This window comes from Sturnus vulgaris, chromosome Z (assembly GCF_052056855.1).
Source record: "Sturnus vulgaris isolate bStuVul1 chromosome Z, bStuVul1.hap1, whole genome shotgun sequence".
Lineage (NCBI taxonomy): Eukaryota > Metazoa > Chordata > Aves > Passeriformes > Sturnidae > Sturnus > Sturnus vulgaris.
The window spans coordinates 36518805-36538640 of NC_142283.1; the positions used below are offsets into that span (position 1 = coordinate 36518805).

General features: G+C 38.0%; 2 protein-coding genes across 5 annotated transcripts in view; one reads left to right on the forward strand and one right to left on the reverse strand.

Annotated features, from left to right (window-relative positions):
- The window catches only part of SLC26A1 (solute carrier family 26 member 1), a 37269-nt gene extending 18172 nt beyond the window's left edge, over positions 1 to 19097 (forward strand). For 2 of the 4 annotated variants that reach the window (XM_014882383.2, XM_088156178.1), the window contains exons 2-4: positions 2314 to 2395; positions 12286 to 12936; positions 14303 to 19097. In XM_014882383.2, the coding sequence (XP_014737869.2) occupies positions 12316 to 12936; positions 14303 to 15823 (2142 nt within the window). In that variant the 5' untranslated portion in view covers positions 2314 to 2395; positions 12286 to 12315 and the 3' untranslated portion in view covers positions 15824 to 19097. Of the gene's footprint in view, positions 1 to 801; positions 866 to 2313; positions 2396 to 5526; positions 5607 to 12285; positions 12937 to 14302 lie in introns of all 4 variants that reach the window. The other 2 variants (XM_088156177.1, XM_088156179.1) reach the window with 2 other exon arrangements.
- Positions 1 to 19836, reverse strand: part of IDUA (alpha-L-iduronidase) — a 45840-nt gene that overhangs the window by 21021 nt on the left and 4983 nt on the right. The gene's annotated exons all lie outside the window — the stretch shown is intronic.

Consider the following 19836-nt stretch of genomic DNA (forward strand, 5'->3'; position numbering starts at 1 on the left):
CTCGGAATAATGCCACCTATAAGCAAAAGTTTTGAAATGAGATGACAGGGAGATCAAATCAATAATGAAGACTAAAGACACATGAGGAAGAGAAAATGTGACCAAATGCTAAAACTAGCTTACATTAAGCACAGAACTCATTTTGGCACCGCCTGGGAAAGCTGTCACTGAACTTTTCTTCCCCAGCAGTGACAGAAAGTTCTCTGTATCCACGAAGCATTCTAATTCAAGTACACACAATACTGCACCTCCAGAAATGAACTTCCATGATGCATATTTGACTTATTGTTTTCATTTCACAGTTCTGTTATTGCCACTCCTTCATGTTCACATCTTTATTTGCTGTTTATGCTCCATCTATTATTTTGCCTGCTAGTTGTACGCGGAAATACAGTCCAAAAGTATGTGACTCCAACTATATCACAAAAGGTATCTTATTTACTGTTGTGTAAATCGTAACATTAAGAGGGAATGATTGTCCTCCCTGCTGCCAAATATGCAAAAAGAACCAAATTCAGCAATGCTTTACTTAGTGTGCCCTTGCAAGCACTTTGGTTGCTCAGGCACATACTGTAACTGGACCTGAAATTTTGCATTAATGCACAATGCGCTACTTTTAGCAGGTATTTTAACATTTTCCATCTCAAAACTTGTTTCCACTTGTCAAGATGCGTACTAAGGAGCATGTAATGGACAAACCAACAACCCAAGATAAGAAAAATATGGAGGTAAATATTGAAGGTGTGAAGATTTGCAGCTAGATTTCTCAGCTGATGTACTTCTTTTACATCTAAAATACAGATATATGGTGTCTGATGAAGTTCAGCAGCTGCTGGATCTATTTGCATATCAGATGTAGTTTCAGGTATGTCTTTCTGTATCAATCCTTGATTCCTCACAGGCAACTTTATGTCTAACTTGAATATGTCACTTGTTTGCAAAATGATACTGAATTTATTTTTTAACTTACTACTATGTAATGACTTCCGATGGAGAAAAGGCATAATGAATATGCCTTCCATGTCTTGTTCTTAATCCTGAAGAATTTTTTTGATGAGTGGTTTCTGAGTACTTCAGAACTGACAAATTACCACTACAAGCCAATCTACAAAGAGCAGCTTTTTAAATGGTATGCCAGTGTCTGCTCTTCATTCTCGAATAGAAAACATAATAAACCTCGTACAATTAAGCAGTTAAAACTAGCCAGTTGCATTTATAGATAGTTTTCTATGAGATGCAAACCTACAAGTCTCTACAAACTGAGATCTGGTAATTCTATTTTGAACCTGTTTGGTATTACAATTTAGACCTGTGGTATATTATTAAATCTACTAGCGATAACTCTTACATTTCATGATCTTCATGTTCATGTATTACCCTTTTTCCTACATTCTTCCCCCATCCTAAAAAACTTCCACTAATATGAAAAATATCTCCCCTTTCAATATAAAGATCCATTACATTCTGTGTTTATGAAACATGAAAATTTACTTCATGATGCAGTAAGAAATCATCTATTTTCTTTGCACCCAGAAAAGGGTTTTCAGTATCCAGTTAAGATTACACAAAATTTCAAGGAACGGGTGAACAAGCTTCAGAATTTCAGGAAGACTATCCTTGCTACATTAAATTCGCCTCTAAGATATACAAATATCAGTAGGACTATTCATCTTCATCAATAAACAGGCTTTGTTTCTACAGTTCTGGCTGTTTGGGCCTGAAAAAACGGGAAGGTTTTTTTAAAAGGCAGGAAAGCTCAGACATTTTATATTCAATGTCAGCTGATGAAAGTGAATTCTTCCTAATATATAAGATTTATCAGACAGACCCCCCTTCATGATTTATTTTCATAAAAATCCTGTTTCAAAGGACAAATCTCAATTAGTGAACATTGACAACTAAGCACTAAGTGTAAGGATAGTTCCACACACTTCCTGCCCTAGTTTCATTTAACACATCACAAGTATTTTTTCATCTAATTGAAGTAAGCATATAAAACCCCTGTTTTATATAACATATGAAACTGTTAAAAAGACTGTAAAAAGCTACATTAGGACTGCAATTCTATTTGAACTCCACATAGTGTAACCAGTTCTACTAAAGCAAAACCGTAGAAATGAGGAAGAAGTCAGAGGTTACCAGCTTCTACAATATAATGATTTAAAGTTTATCTTTTATCTGTGATTACACTCTACAGGACAAAGATTTTTCCAGTGCTACTGTTTATTTGTAGTTATCTCATTGTGAATATTATGAGAGTGATACCCAATCGGAAAGGCCTACCATGATACAATTTCTAATCTATTCCCATAGAAAGCTGTGATCCTGAGGTACTGTGCTACTGGGTGCTGATACAGAAACTGTTGTGAACTACTGCAGCTACTTTGTGCCTTTGGTAAGTGCTAATCCATTGGTTCTGTGTTTATAGTGGGAAATAGAAAGGGGCTTGCATGCTGAATGATAGCCTTCCTCAATTTTGAATATACAAATCTGCATTGAATCTTGCAGATGTTTCTTCTACAACACGAACTACAGATCTTTTCATTTTAAAAAAATCAGTAACATGACTCTCCACATATACATATCATTTTCACCTGCACGAGGTACTTGTCACAGCTAGAGAAGGAATGTGGGATGCAGTGCATAGTGGACTGGAAGGGAGTGGATGCTTACTTTCAGTGCATTCATTTTTCCTATTAAATTGCAAGCAAATGCGTGCTTTTTAGGTACATCATCTGGTCACTATGATATAAAGGTAAATATAGAGTAATTGAGGCTTGAGGGTATTCTAAACAATGCAGACATTAGGTGTAAGAGCTTTTTTAATTCACTGAATTTTTGAACTTCAAACACTTGCACAGAAGGAAGAACATGGCTATTATATTTGGACTATGTACTTTTCAAGATTTGATATTATTAACTGTGGCCTAGTAAACAACAAACTTTTAACTATGAGTCTGTGATTCTAAGATTAACCATTTGTATGTGACTAATTTAGCATTAATTTTTTAATAGTTAGGTTACCAGATATTAATTGTATGTAGCAATGCCACGAATTTTTCTGAAATCATTGAAAATCCTCAAGTAAATGTGTCAGCAAAGTCAAATATATTTTATGTCTTTACATCATATATTTCACAAATACTGTTCAATTCTGCTTTTAACCCTTTACAGTTTTTAAACCAATTGCAACTCTGCATCCGTTCATAAAGATAAATAATAAGTCACACAAAGGAAAATCATCTGTAAACTCAAAAATACTGCCAATGATCATAATTTTTTTCTACCACAGTTTCTATTCTTAGAAATAGGTGTTTCATTGTAGTACCTCTTTTGGCTATTTTGGCCAGTTACCACTGCTTCATAACTCAGCAGCTGACAAGGAAAGACAACACTTTTAGAACTGAGTCCTTTTTGTTAGTGTTAGTGGAATTTAACCAGGATGTCAGGACCAGCCCACCCAGAATTACTGCTGGATTGAAGCCCTGATGAATGACTTCATGTAAGGTATGAACTCATCTCCATAATCCACTAATGAACCTTCTGCTGCCAGTAAATTATATGTCAAGTAAAACTCGTTCATCATAAAACTGTCCAAACTGTGTAATTTTCAAAATTTTTACAGACAGAATGAGAATTGCTTCATTTTACCAATTTTTTCGAATATGGAACTGTTGTCTCAAGAGATATTTAGCCCTAATGTTAATGCGCTGTTTTGAAAAAACGTTCAAAATTATTATTTGAAATTTCTTTCCTTTAGATTTCAAAAAGTGTTATTTTTAGGCTAGCTTGAGGCAAAACAAAGTTACAACCAACTTTATATGGAAGGGGTCAAATGATAATGATACAATAATATCCTCCTTCCTCTTAGGAGCCTGATATTGGGAAAAGTGCTGTTGGAGAGAAATGCAGAGAGGTCTCTGTCAAAAAAAGATGTTAAGTTGGGCAAACCCCAATTATTCTGCAGATTCCAAGACTGCAAATACCAGTAGTAGCAGAGTTTCCAAATGCTGGACACGTTGAAAAGGTGAATAAGCTTACTTAGGTACCGAAGCAGATAACGTGCATTTTAGGTGGTCGCTAGACAAGATAACTCTTGGTCCTAAGAATTAGACAGTAAAATGGATGAAAGGATGAATTTGAGAGACTTGAGTTTAAGTCCCTTTATTTTTAATGAAGAAATACCACAAGGCTAAAATTAAATTAACAAAAGCAGTGAAATCTTCTAGTCCATAGAGCAGAAGACCAAATAAACACACTATCTTTGTAACTAGTGTGCACAATTCATTATGCAGATAAGGTGTACTACTGCATCTCTTTTTTTCTACAAGCAAAGGGATAGCTTTCCATAACAAAGCAACAAGAAATAGGATTTTAATAAGACTGAAATTACCTTCCTTAGATCTTGGGTTTAGAATGTTGTAACTACTGCCACTAAGTCTAAGTTCCTGGCAGTAGCCAGTAGTTTTAAGAATTCATGACCAGGTTAACATCACAGATGTGAGATGTGACATGCTTCCCTTTCTATTCCTCCCTCACCTAAGTTTTGATTTTTTGTTCACATAATTTTTATGTTTCCTTCTTACTTCTAAAGAGCAGCAAACAACTTTTTGCACAGGGACAAAAGACAATGTGGGAACTTGGCCCTCTCTAGTTATGCTTGTGGCCAGAAACACAGTCTTTCCGTGGCCTTGCAACTCCCATCTCAGATTCTTACTGCATGCCAATTCGTGTTCCTCCTTGGCTGAGAAACAGACACATCTCCTCATCCTTTAGTTTGTAGGCCAGTTGAATACAGTTCCTATGAGTCATGGCCTTGTGCCCAACCTGTTAATCTGCACTGCTTAGTAACCATTAAACATTGCCTATCACCTTTGTCAAGGGGAGGAGATGGATGTTTATTTATTACTTGGATAGGTCTGCACTTATACAAAGACCTAAGGCTGAGAGGGAACTTGGTCACTTATATGACCAAATGCTTCACAACAATGAAGTAAACTTTCAACAGAAGTCTATCTTTTGTCCTACTGATCTGCCTATATTATACAGTCTTTGGTTTACACAGAAGCAAAAACTATTGTGATCTGAATTGCTGACATGTAGAAACAGAACTCTGAGCTTCAGCTCTCACATCCTATGCACTGAGCAAAACAGGCCTTATTCCAGGCCACAATGGACACAAATCTCAAGCAAGATGGAAGTTCTATTCATACACCTTGAACATGTAAAATCAAAAGCTAATGCTACATGAGGATGCATAAACCAGATCAGATCTCAGATGAGAAGTAGCTTCAAAGGTCAGAGATGTGTTAGCCTGAACTCAGCACAATTTTTGGATCAGTGCTAGTTAATTAATAATCTTATGCATTATTTAAACTCAGATCCTTAGATAGCGCTACATATATATCCAGCTTTGCAAAGTGACACAAGTGACAATACACTACCAAACAGCAAGCTCAAGATTCCATAACTACCCATTCTTATCTTGAGGAATATTTAGCTAATAATTATCCTTTATGCAAATAGACCAATGTCTGGTTGAAGACTTCCATTCATTCCAACATGCAAAAAAAGAGCTGGTACATTCCTGTCAAAAAGCTATCCAGGTAAGAGATTTGTCTCCCCTCCTGTGCCTCTGAATTCAGATTAACTTTTCTTTGCCTGTTTTCAAAGGTGCAAAACTGCCTCTTTTCACCTACTTTGCTCATGCTGTTGTTTTTTGGTTTATCATTATGTTGTTGTTCATAAATATTGCTTATAAGGTAGACACTGGGCAAGTTTGTAAAATGTACAGTCAGCTGTAAATGATACAGCAATTATCTCTCCTGCAACCCTTGTCAAGAGTTCAACCATTTGGTTAAATTTTATTTCTGTTTAAGGAAATGGCATATACTAGGCTTATCTATTTCTCAAAGTACCACACTAATACTGAAACTGAGAGCATTTTCTTAGTGCTTACGTACAAACAGGCGTTTCCAAAATACTGCCCTTATGGAATGTAGTAAACACAAGATGCCACAGAAAATAATATGAGAATGGAGTATCAATTGGGTTTTCTCTGTGACAGCTTAGCATGGCTAAACAATGTACAGCAAAACCACAGGGCAGAACACGGAGCTTATATTTAACTTAATGAATGATGACCAGGGTCTTGAAAAGCTATCTTGGAAGACGTTTTCTGAAATAAAGGACTTTCACTTTGAAACAGCTACTTTCCCAAAAGCAAGAAATCTGATTTTTAGGAATGTTTTTTGAGTCCACAGGAAATGCCTTTTTAGTGGTCATGTCCTAGGACTCTCCAGAAGAATAATTCTATCTTGCCTTCAAGAGCATTTCAATAGTTAAATCAGCATGTTCTGGAATCCTTGAATAAAACCTGTCTTTGCAGAATGAGTGAAACTACTTGATGATGTATTTGCATGTATGATCATTCCTAAAGATAACCTTGATGGGCCAGCCTTAACAATAGGCGTTGGCTGACTGCATGAGTTCCACTGTAGCCTGCTCATCAGCTCTGGGATTGTTCCTGTCAATGGCTGTCACCTTACTCACTGGGATGTGGAAGTGAGAATCCTTGGGAAAACCAGACTTGAATCATAGCTGCTGGTGAATGCAGGCATTTAACAAAGAGCCTAACTTGCCTGGAAAGTCCTAAACCAATTTACAGTTGGAAATAAAAATTGTGAATTGGAGATTTTAATTAGAAATACACAATTCTGAAAGACTGTCAGAATAAATCTCTCCTTAGTATAGCAGTTTAATTTGTAGAGGACGTGATCTGGCTTTCCTGACTTGTAGAGACCACTAAGCTGGAATGCTATTTCCTCTTTCATGTTTGACTTAGTGTAACATTGAAAGTCAACACAAAAATGCTTTGAAGCAACAATATTTTACCCCAATATAGTGAAAAAACTAACCAAGCCTATCAAGTTTCACATGATTTTCCTAAAAGACATTGTCATATTCTGTGCCTCTAGTCTGATAATTTGCTAGATCAGTGTATAAATGAATGGTTTGGGTTGCTGGCACCTTACTTAAGTCTGCTTCCAAGTACATCTTGGTTCTAAATATCAAAATACAATAGTTATACCAAGACAGAGAGAAACATTCATCTCACTGTTTTAGCACCTGGTAACTTCTAAAACTTTTAGGTTATGTTGACATATCTAAGGAACCCTGCAGAATAAAAGCACATTAATAAATCAAACAGTAGTTGCTAAAGCAGTATTGACTTATATTATATGCAGCTCAGAGGACTTTATTTCAGACCAGTCAGTTCTTACAAACTAAATGTACTCCTCACATCTGTTCAAATATGTCCAAAGCACCAATTGCTGTCTTAGGTTTTTATGCCACCATAAAGGGTCAAAGTGCACTGGGGCATATTTTCTAGGTACCTTCCTCTGAAAAAAAATCCAGTTTGCAAGAATAATACATCTTTGCAAGAATAACACACACACATTGAATCTATGCACTTTGAGGCTAACCAAGGAGTTTTTTCATAATTGTGTCATTGCTCAAAATTAGAACAGTAACATGATTATAGTCATACAGCCAAAATAGGTTTCTACGAGACAGAAAAGATTTCTAGTATTAAAGATGAGCAATATGAACAATTTAACTCAACACCTGTGTTTCCAATCAAATGTTTAACTAGACTGATGTGTCTCATGTTCTTCAGTGAGTTATGCAATAAATAAATATAAAACCCACCCCAACAACATTAGTTTTTAGTGGATTTTTCATAGTTCAAACATGGAGAAAACAGCAAACATCATTTGGCTCAAACTCTTTAAATGGCTCTATCCTAACTTCCACTTCAAATCACTATTTCAGCAAGGTGAGCAATTACACTAATTAACTGTGATACCATCTGATTTCCGTTCTAAATAAAGCATTTAAAATATCTCAGCATAGGAAGACAGGCTCACCCTCACTACTTCTTCCTGGGCTTTACAGAGATACAGCCACAGATTTTTTGGTGCACAGTTAGGATGGGGAGGCAAAAAAATGCAAAAGAATAAAGTTTTGGGGAGTTGTGCTCTTTCACAAAGAACAAGTCATCCCTTCAGAATGGTTATACATGTAGCAGCAGAAACTGCCTGCTGAAGAATCTACAAAGAGAAATCTCACATGAACATACTGTGATGAATGCTTCTTCCCCTGCAGAGATATTTTGTTAGGTCACAGGCACAATGAAAAGACAGGAAAAAGGGTGGGACTAAGGCCAGTTGAAAAGCCAGCACTTTGCTTAGCTTGAATGGTTCTTTCCCTTCTTTCTCTTTTTCACAAAATAAATTGAGTCAATGCATTTAACCTGAAAGAACAAGGGGTTCTGACAAGGTTCTGCTCAACTGCTTTTGTTCATATGATCAAGAGAAACTTGAAAAAACTCCATTGTGAGGATTCCAAACAAAAAAGTACAATTAAAATTAACAAAGACTACTTTCTGTTGTAATTATACGAATGTGACTCATATACATGAATATGCACACAAGTAAAGTTTCACTTGTTTTAAACAGTTCTTCCAATAGCCAAAGTCAAATGCAATGAACTAACATGCTTTATGCTACAGGCTACTTCATTTGTGCAGCCCTGCTGAGAACAGCTCTTTCAGAAAATGATGACTTGAATAAAATGCAAACATAATGTTCTGTGGAGCTCTGGAGGAAGGAAGGGAGGAATAGTGGGTTTTCATGTGTTAGTGTGGCCTAAGCTGAAAATGGGTCATTTGGTGGACCAGTAAAGGGATGCAGTTACTGACTGCCCTAGGGCCCCTGCACATTGCTCAAGTATTACCACTTTGGAAGGAAGGTGTTGTATCTCAAGGCCAGAATCAGAAGGCTGGAATCTGCTCATGTGCACAAGAGCAGACGATCTCCTTTCCTACATTCTGTCTTTGGAGATGGCAAAAACATTGGAAGCTCCAAGCTCTGCTAGGCTGCATAAGTGTACAGTGGAGAGCACACATCTGTGGAAGGAATTCCATTTCCTTCAGCTGAAGCAATGAGCTACAGGCATCGCAGCCTGACAATTATTGGGTTACACAGGTGAAAAATGGGTTGCAGATAACAATGCCACTTCCCTTATTTGGTGTGGCTTTACTGCATTCTAAAAGCAACAAGGAAACTTTAAACATTAACAGTTTCTGCATACCAATCTAGGATGCGACCTGACCGCTTAACAGCTACCATGTTCATTTGACATGGAATCTGAAAGCATATATAGCAGAATAAACAGCTACTTACAGGAAGGAAAGTTTTATTTGCTTTTCAGGAAAAAAAGGAATTTAAGAAAATTACTTTCTGTCAGTTTGAAGGGGGAAGGGGGGAGGCTTGTTTGCTTTGTACAAAAATCAATTATTCTGATTATCCAGTAAGGCAGTATAGCTAATATATATTTATTACTAAACTATCATTCAAACACAAGATATCTCAACAGATTTCCAGAGAAATTATGTTTCAATCATCTTATGTATTAAAAATCACTATTAACCCTCAGGGACCTGCACAAATAATAAATACATCTGAATTGTAATGTATTGGGTTTTTTTGTAAATATCAAATTACTTACAGGTAAATTGTATGAGATTAGAGACAGGCAGACAGCAAGTATGCAATTAAATATATAAGCCTAGTGTACAGAAGGTGATACAATCTTTTTGTGTAGCCTATAAAAAGCACTCATTGGATATTGAACTGCCCACTGGCTTTTAAGTATGTAGAGCAAGGACACAACACCTATTTCCTGGCTGGCTGAATTCACTTGGCTGTAAGAAGTGACTGGCATTTGAATAAGGACTTGCTGTCCTCAAGTACAAGTCTCTCATTCTTCAAACTAATTTAGGTAAGACAGGAAGTATTGGGATTTTGCCTTTTAAAAATGAGTGTCTTTATTACCCTTGCTTTGGGAAACTTTATTCATATCCTCTTAAGTACTTCAGCTGGTGTTGCAGCTTTATTTATCTTTTCTGTCGCCTTTGCATTCTAACAAAGACTAGATCCAACCTATTTTCCTGTCCAAGCAGACTTTGGCTAGCATAACTATGTGGTAAACTAGGGTCTAAAGTAAACTTAGCATTGATAAAAAATAGGCATGGATGTTTATAAATAATTCCAGAAAATTGTAATTAGTGCTCCCTTATGATGGAAATAAACCTTACTTACAAACACAATGAAATGTATACAATGAGAAATGGGTTTATATAATTAGGATGGATAAAACTCTACTGATTTTTTAAATGTATCTAGACCACTATGCAGGTCCTTTTCAACTTGGACAATCGGTCCACACATTCTAACAAGAATCTCTATTCTGCCTCTTACCAAGTTATAAATTACCTCTAACACCTAGACATCCTACCTTGAATTGTGGTTAAACTTTGCATAGCCTTAAAAATCATGCTGTGTCACTTATCTGCATGCTGTATCATAATACCTGGGAACTGTTTAAAACTTCTGCACTACTTACAGATATATATCTTATTATTTTCAATTTGGTGGCAAAACATAATTATTAAAATCTTGAAAACTATTTCTAAGCGGGATAGACAAATGACTTTCTAATAAGCCACTCTCCATTTGAACTGCTCCAGGTTAAAAGCTTACAGGCTACTGATAATCTATTCTTTTGCTTTTCAATTATGTTTCTGTTGGACTCATTAACGCTTTTTCTAAATTCAGAATTCTACTCCTTAACAGGCCATTACCAAACATTAACAAATCAAAATGTTGTTCTTAAGAACAAAAAAAACACCATGAAATTTACAGAGAAGTCTGTCAGTAGCATCTAAACTGTGTATTAACTGTTAAAACCATTAAACTTTACCAACAGAATACTGTGCCAGTAAGTTTACTTCAAGTTTCATGAAACTCTTGCGTAGAGTCTGTCCCTAAACATTGAAAGAGAAAAGAAACACTATTACTCTAAGTGAAGGCAAGCTTTGACACTATTGCAATGTCACTTCTGGCACCAAACAGTTCTGATGCACAGATCCTGGCTCTTAATGACAGTGAGAGAGGCTGAGCCTAGAGGTCTGCTTTCCTAAAAGTTCTGCATATTGTTGTATTACCCCCTAGTGTCTTCACCTAGATCAGTAGGAGTCACTCCTTACCTCCCACTACTCATAAATGGACATCCTTACGTGGAAGTCTTTTCCTCCTCTCCACTGCTAACCAGAAAAGATTTGTCACTTGACGTTTTCCACCTGTGTGTTCCTATTTTATTTTTTTAGCTATGTAAGTTAGGGCACTTGCATGTTTTGCCTCTCAGTCATGTTCCCACCTATCCCAAAATGACTTAAGGAATGCGCTAAGCTAATTTCAATTTAATCTGACAACTGAGTAAAAATGCAGACGTCCAGTTTGTTGAAAACAGTTGTGTCCATTGAAGCAAGAGACATTAAAAGCACCCCTATCAGGGGAATACAAGTAATCCCAGCCCTCACATATTAGAAAAAAATCAGGAGAACCATAGGAAACACTGCTGTGTTTGTTCTGCTGTACATATAATTATTTGTTATATCTCTTTACTGGGAAAATGAAGTTGGGTAACTATGGGTTTAAACTTGAAAATAATTACATGTAGCACTCTTCCAATGTGGTAACGTCATGGTGTTATGTCTGTATGCTCCCAATGTGGTGATATTTGTGAGAAGGTATTTATTATCAGAAGCTGCACATCGAAACAATCTACAATTCAACAAGTTCATGTCATGTAGCAGCTACAGAGTCCATCAATGGTTTTTATACGTATATTTTGTGTAAGACTAAACTGCTGCTCTCCAGAAAACTCTGCCTTTCAGGTCCTACCAGCAACATTTTTCTCCTCAGCATAGATGACAACTGCAGTGACAGATCACTATACCCCGTGAGAGTTATGAATCAATGATTACAATATGTACTCACTGAACAGAAACACTAAAACCTACCTCACTAGCACGTGTTTATTTCACATCAGCAAGTGCTGCCTCTGGTCACAAAGACCTTTATGATAGAACATTTATAATAGATGATGGAGATCTTTGTCAAACAAGAAAATTACTAACTTAACCTCATTTTTCTTTATTAGAACAAACTGGATTAAATTGAAAGTATTCCTTAATGTGTCCAAGAAAGGCAGATTTATTTCTTAGCCTTATGCATCACTGGAGCTCTGTGAGAGTGTTCTTGTTGGGATGATGCTTTCTTAAAAGCAAAATCAGGTGACAATCTTTTAGTGTTAAGTGACTGCGCTAAAAAAACCTTCATGAATTGCAACCTGATGGAGGTTTTCTTCACTTTGCAGGAACACATAAATGAAGTAAACACTGGGAAAATGGAAAGACCACTTGAGGCTACCAAAATGGAAAACAACACCTCATCCTGCTTTCTCATGGAAAGAAAGACTCATGTCAAGATTAACAGGAAAGAAGTCATGCTAGCTAAGCTGAGAAAGAGCTGCTCTTGCACACCACAGAAGCTGAAGAACTTTCTTATGGACTTCTTTCCCGTTTTACGATGGCTTCCCAAGTACCGATGCAAAGAGTACATTTGGGGAGATGTTATGTCTGGGTTAGTGATTGGGATCATTCTGGTGCCTCAAGCAATTGCATACTCACTGCTGGCAGGTCTGAAGCCCATTTATAGCCTTTACACATCATTCTTTGCCAACATCATCTATTTCTTAATGGGCACATCCCGTCACGTCTCAGTTGGCATTTTCAGCTTGATAAGCTTAATGGTGGGACAAGTTGTGGACCGAGAACTTCTCTTGGCTGGGTTTGACTTGAATGATGATGCCACACCAGCCTTGGGTGATGGCTCTCTGCAGAATGACCATCTGCCCAACACAACTGCCTTCAACCTTACCATTGCGGGGATAAATGCCGAGTGTGGGAAGGAGTGCTACGCTATTGGCATTGCTACAGCCTTGACATTCATGGCTGGAGTGTACCAGGTAAGTGGTTGCCAACATCCAGAGACAAGGTATGAAGTTCCTAAAGCTTTTTTGTATGACCTAAGCTTTGGCTTGACTGTCTTTCAACGAGATACATCATCAGTTCATTTGTACCTTGGACTGTTTTCTCCAGGAAGCCTAACTGCAGGCAACTCAGAAACAGCACGAAGCAGGCAGTTTTCTTAGTTGCTAGAAGACACAGGAAAAACAAGACTCTTCTGAAAGACTTGTTTTGATACTCTTATGCTTCTTGTTGCTTTCATGGGACAATGAGGCCCAATACAGATACAGGAAATTCCCAGGTAGCTGTGTATTTAAAAATTAAGAAATAACTCCCTAGATATTTTAATAGAGGTATGCAACTAGTTCTACAGGTTCAGAATGTGCAGCTCAGCATTTTGCTAGGGGGTCCTATGTTCGACTAAACTGCTGTCCAAAAGATAATTCATAGAAAGGACAAGAGGAGAAGCAGACTGACTAACCTACTTTTATGACAATGGCTGTGCTGGACTCCTTGACACTTGTCAACATGCTGCCATCACAAGGATATCAAGAGAGCACAGAACGAACCATCATTAACATACTTATCTGTTAACTCTGTGTGTGTATATATGTGTGTCTACACACACACACAGACATACACACATATACATACATATATATATGTGTGTGAATGCAGAAATAGCTAGCTATCTTCCTGTTGTAGTAAGAAATTTCAGGTCACATATATGAACAAAAAATACCCTTGTGGTGCTGTATTTTCCAAAGACATCTGAGGAAGGAGAAAAAGCTACTTAAGGACAGAATCGTGGAGTTTGTGAGCTGTTCTGCTACTTCTGATCTTAGGCATAGCACAAACGCCATCTGTGGTCCATTTTCCTTTCTGTCCACATGGCTAAAATGAAAAGCTGTTTAATACAAAAAGCTAAAATAGGGATCTTATTTGTTGTCATTCAAGTTTTTTTTACAAAGAAAAGGCCATACATTTTACCTTTATTCACTTTAAGACAGAAAAAGAAGAAAATTGAATTTGGTATAACAGAAGTATTTTGTACCTACTGTTCTTCTGCATGGGGAATAAAAATCAGGCAAGCCACTTCAGTGGAGTCACTTCAGACAAATGTTTGACTGACCACCCTGTCTCAAACTCCTCATTCACCTCTTGGGTTTGTAGCATTCCACAATAGGAAAAGGTATTGCATTTCAAAGGCAGACTGGAAACAAAAAAGGACAATTCCTGTTTCAAGACTGAAATAGCCAAAAGCTATTGGCCTCCAGCTAGTTCTTCCCCATCTGTACCTAATTATTTGCAGCAATGGTTACAGCTCATGGTTTGTTTTTTGTTTTTTTTCTTCTGTTTCCTCAGGTTCTAATGGGGATCTTCCGTCTGGGTTTCGTATCTATGTACCTATCTGAGTCCGTACTAGATGGCTTTGCAACTGGTGCTTCCTTAACCATTTTAACAGCTCAAGTGAAGTATCTGATTGGAATAAAAATTCCACGTAGCCAAGGGCATGGGATGCTTGTTATTACTTGGATTAACATTTTCCGGAACATTTCTCAGGCTAACCTTTGCGATGTCATCACAAGTGCCATTTGTATTGTGGTGCTGGTCACTGCTAAGGAACTCGGAGATCGGTATAAGCACAAACTGAAATTTCCTCTTCCCACAGAGCTGGTAGTTATTGTTGTTGCAACACTCGTGTCACACTATGGTAAGTTAAATGAAGTGTATGCATCCAGTGTTTCTGGAGCTATTCCAACAGGATTTATCCCTCCAAAGGTACCAGAGTTCAACTTAATGCTCCGAGTTGCTCTAGATGCTTTGCCTCTTGCCATAGTCAGTTTTGTCTTTACTGTATCCCTCTCCGAAATGTTTGCAAAGAAATATGCTTACACCATCAGAGCCAATCAGGAAATGTTTGCTGTGGGGTTCTGCAACATCATTCCTTCTTTCTTCCACTCTTTTGCAACCAGTGCAGCTCTGGCAAAAACACTCGTCAAAACATCTACGGGCTGCCAGACTCAAATCTCTGGAGTAATTAGTGCAATGGTGGTTTTGCTGGTGCTGCTCTTCCTGGCACCTCTCTTCTACTCCTTGCAGAAGTGTGTCCTGGCTTGTATTATCATTGTCAGTCTTCGAGGAGCCCTGAGGAAGTTCCGAGATGTGCCAGCACGGTACCAGGTGAATAAGGTGGACACACTTGTTTGGGTAGTAACCATGTCTGCCTCTGCCTTGGTCAGCACAGAAATAGGGCTGTTGGTAGGCATTGTTTTCTCCATGTTATGCATCATTGTTCGGACCCAGCGGCCACGGACAGCCCTGCTTGGTCAGATCCAAGACACAAGCTTTTACGAGGATGACTTAGAATATGAAAATCTTTCTACTGTTCCAAAGGTCAAGATATTTCGGTTTGAGGCCCCACTTTACTATGCAAATAGAAACTACTTCCTAAAGTCTCTGTACAGATTGACCAATTTAGATCCTAACCTAGAAGCTGCTAGGAGGAAGAAATATGAGAAGAAGGAAAAGCAGCATCTGAAAAAGGGAAATCACAGAACTGCTAATGGACTGGGCATCGGAGAAACTACTTTGCAACTAGTTCCTAAGCAAATTGATTTTCAAGCCCTTGTTGTAGATTGCTCTTCCATCTCATTTTTGGACACGACTGGAGTTAATACTTTAAAGGAAATCCTGAAAGACTACAAGAATTTAAACATTTCTGTTCTCCTGGCTTGCTGCAACCCCTCAGTGATAGACTCTCTAAAAAGAGGGGGTTACTTTGGAAAGGATTTTGGATGTATGCAGGAAATGCTATTCTACAGTATACATAATGCTGTGCTATTTGCAAAAGACCAAAAGCTTCCAGTAGATTGCTCAGTTTAACCCTGTGTCTTCCCTGATGACTCACTACAAAGTGACAAATAGAGAAGGGTAGTTTGCAACAAGTAAATTATCAAGACACACTGTTGGCTGTGTAAAGCCATTCTTCCCAAAGAGTTCCACTTTATGTCATATGCCACATAGAGCAGCTACTGGGGACGTAGTCCAGGACGAGCTTAGAAAGGTTAGACTACAACCTTCACTTTAAAATGCAGGTGAAGGCAGTTTGGGATTGACTTCACCATCATACCATGATCATTTGTGACCCAACACAGATGTCAGGGGACTGTCGTGGCAGAAGGCCTGCCCAGTGTTGCCCCCCCCACCAGTGACTTAATGTCTGGTTTGTGTCAAGAATGCTATGCCACTTCCATGAAAATGGAATCAGTATGGCATTCTGGACACATAATGGTTTAAACTGTGGCTTGCAAGGCCCTGCCCCTTCCAATCATTCTAGGTGCTCTCCTAAACAAGTCTTCACTGTTTGCATAGAAATAAAACATATAAAATATTGTGGAATGTAGAATGTCTTTCCATCTTGATCACACAAGCATAACCTTGTTAATAGCATAACCTCCCACAGGTAAAAAAATTATGATCCATCACAGGTTCCTCTCAAAATTACCATTTCCAAAAATTGCTGGTTTTGGAGTCACAGGAGTCATCCTTTCTATTGGATTAAATCTGTCACAATTAGTTACTGAAGGCTATGATGCCCCTAATCATGCTGGAAGAAATATGACTCTGATGCACAGTTTTGTAACTAGCAAAAGGATAAACAGGATTAAGAAAAATAAATGGCTTTAACTGGCAGCTACCCAGCCAGTTGTACCATCCTGTAAAATAAGCTGCCACTGGTGGGCAGATGCAACTCTAATTCAGGGATACATAAGGACCATCAAACATAAAACCTCAGAGCTGTGATGCAGCACATCACTATCTTCCTACAAATGCCTGCCTGAGTTCAAAGAAAAACAGGGCAGGGTGGGAAGGTCAATCTGTGAGTTTTCTTGAAGGGGATTGATGGATCAGTCAGAACTGCCTGGCTGGTCTTCTCTGATGCAATGCTAATGAAGTATTACAAGTAACATACATGGGTCAAGTACACAGAGCAATGCTTTGTAACTTGTGTATCTCTCTGTGCTGAAAAATTTTCACCACTGTTTGTACATACTACAGATGTTGCGGGGGTTTTGTTCGCTTGGCGTTTTTTTCCTATCATATTAATCTTTGAGGTCTACTAGACCATGTTTTCTGGGGCTGGTTACTTTCTGTAATAATTTGCATTAACTGCTGTTCATTATGCTTTATGTCCTCAGTTGTATTGTTGTATATGCAGGTTCTCTCTTCACAAATAAGAACACTTGGATTTTGATTGTAACACAGTATTCAGTGTTCCGGCCCATGGCATAGGCAGAATATTCTGTTTCATACTCAAGTTTAAATTACCTGCACAGAAGGTAAGATAGCTGGGCTCGCTCTCTCTCCTTTTTCATGTCAGGTTCACACATCATCAAGCATGGAAGGAAATTCTATCACAGCTGTCCCTCTCACAACCAACAGACTCTAGAAAGCATTTCTTTGCTGTCCCATTTAAAAAAAAGTCAAGTCAACACACTGTATGACTTGCTCATTTCAACTTTTTAGGTCACCGAATGAAAGAACAGTCAAACCGAGGTTCTCCAGGTGCCCCAGAGCCTATCTGGCTCTCAGAAACAAGTATTTTCTCAGAGGAAAAGCAGAGCACTTCCAAAAGACCCAAAACACCTTTACAGTGGCTACAACTAGCACACTATTAGGTTATTCAATGTTGACGTTTTCATGCACTCATTACAAAAGAAGCCTATCAGCTGCATACTGCTAGTACTGCTAAAGCAGCAAAACTGGACAGAAATATCTGACACGAGATTCAAGGACTGACCATTATCAGTATTTTCCTGTCATAAAACAACCCACACTATATTGAAATTGCTGACTTGGTATGATTAGCTTCTCTCTGTTCTAAAAGGAAGTGAGCAGGGCCCAAGGACAAAAACTGCTTTGTACCTGCTTTTGTGTGTAGCCATTCTCTGATCAGGGAATACCTCTTTTAAGGTCCTGTTTGGGCCAAACATGGCAAATGGGTGTATAAGACTACCAGACAGCACCAATACAGACACTCTTAGGCCACTGTGCTATAGCAAGCTGTCACTGGAAGTCAAGTAAAGCATCCTACCAATCTACGCTTTTTTTAGCTTTATGGATCCAGCTACTAACGTAGAACACAAAAAAAATGCAAAGATACCCTTAACTTTAAATTAATCTAATTTTAAAAGACAGAAAAAGGGGAAGATAAATTAAAATTGAAGGTGCATCCTTGCAAGAGTCTCTGGAGAATAATGAAGAGGATAAGACAGTAAGAGTGGGAAGTCTCTTTTTCACCATATTTAAGTGTGGTACCAAAGGATACTGAAGTAAAGATACTTGACTACACGTAAGAGAGAAGGTAAACTTTAGAACTTATACTATGAAGAAAGAAATTATTGGTCAGAAGAAACTGTAAGAACAATTCCCAGTTTTGGCTTTACTAGCAGAGCTGGCTCAGAATCAACTGTGTCAGACATTGTCAAATACAGCATGGAAACAGCTCCAGTGCTGTGATGTAGGGATGCTGAATTATTTCTAAGGAGTATGTAAAAGGTAACTAAAAAAGCAAGCCTTTTTCTGGTATACTGAGTTATACTAAGATTAAAGATATGAAGATTGAAAATTAACAAAAACTGCTGATTCTCTTCTCTCCTAAACCACCAGAAATTAGTTATCATGTCTTGGAGAGGAGCTGGGGATAGGCTTTAATTCCTACTAGGTTAATACTAATATTGAAATAAAAACCATTATATGCCTTTTAGGAAATGTTATACGCTTCATGTAGGTTGACTATATTTTTGTTCACTGTGATGCCTTGTGATTTACCATGTATCATGTATCCAGCAAATCTTAGTACTGCTACATAAGAACGGGAAAGGATTCTTAACCTGTGGACTGTGGAATTGGGCAAAGAGCTGGAGTCTTCAGCTCAAAGTGTCCTGTCTTGTTGACTAGTGAAGCATGGCCAGAATGTGTGGTCTAGGTGTCAAAATAGCTCTTTTACTGGCACTGGTAACCAGCAACCTGGTAACTGTCCAGTCCATGAAAGACACCCTGGATTTACCCACAATCCTGAATATTCCTGTGTCACAAGATCAAGAGACAACTGTGTGCTATTGGCTGGAAAATAAAACTAGGAGTTCTTTGAAAACAGTTTGCTTGTGGTATCCTTTCACAGGTGGTAAAATTATGGGCTAGCTCCAAATAAAGACAAAGAGGGGGGCTTGCTGTATTAGAAAATGTTAAAATAAAGGGATGCACTTGATATTGGGGGATTAGAAAACATAATGAGAAAGGCCATTACAGAAGTGAAAATGGGAAGATGGCAGTTTTTTATTTGAGCACATCTATTTCTTAGCAGAAACATTTATGGAACCTTTTTTGCAGATGGTGACAACTGTGAAGAAAAGCAAAGCCTCTATCTATTAGACTTCCACAGAGTTCCCTTGTTTTTTCTAAGTGCTCTTCTTCTGTCAAGTACCTATTTCCACATTCCAAGAGTGCTCTCTACTCATCAACCCCATGACATAATACAGTTTTGCACTCAGACAGTTGCATTCAAAGCCTCTTTACATCGTTCTGGTCCAGTAAGAGATTTACACATGCACAAAATTAAGCATCAGTATTGAACTTCTCTGCTCAGACTTATATTCCAGCTCCTGTTGGCTTTTCCAGTACCAATGTTTGTCTGCAGGCTCCATGCTCCTTCCCCTTCCAAAACTGCTGGCACTGGTTGTCCTCCCACAAATTAAATGTCATTCTGTCCTTGACAAATACACATTTTTTTGCAAAATGAGAAGTTTTTGCTTGGTTCTAAACAGTAGCAGTTTGTAATTTCTACATGTCAAAGATGGGCTAAAGATTGAGGCTAGTAGGTTAGAATTCTACCT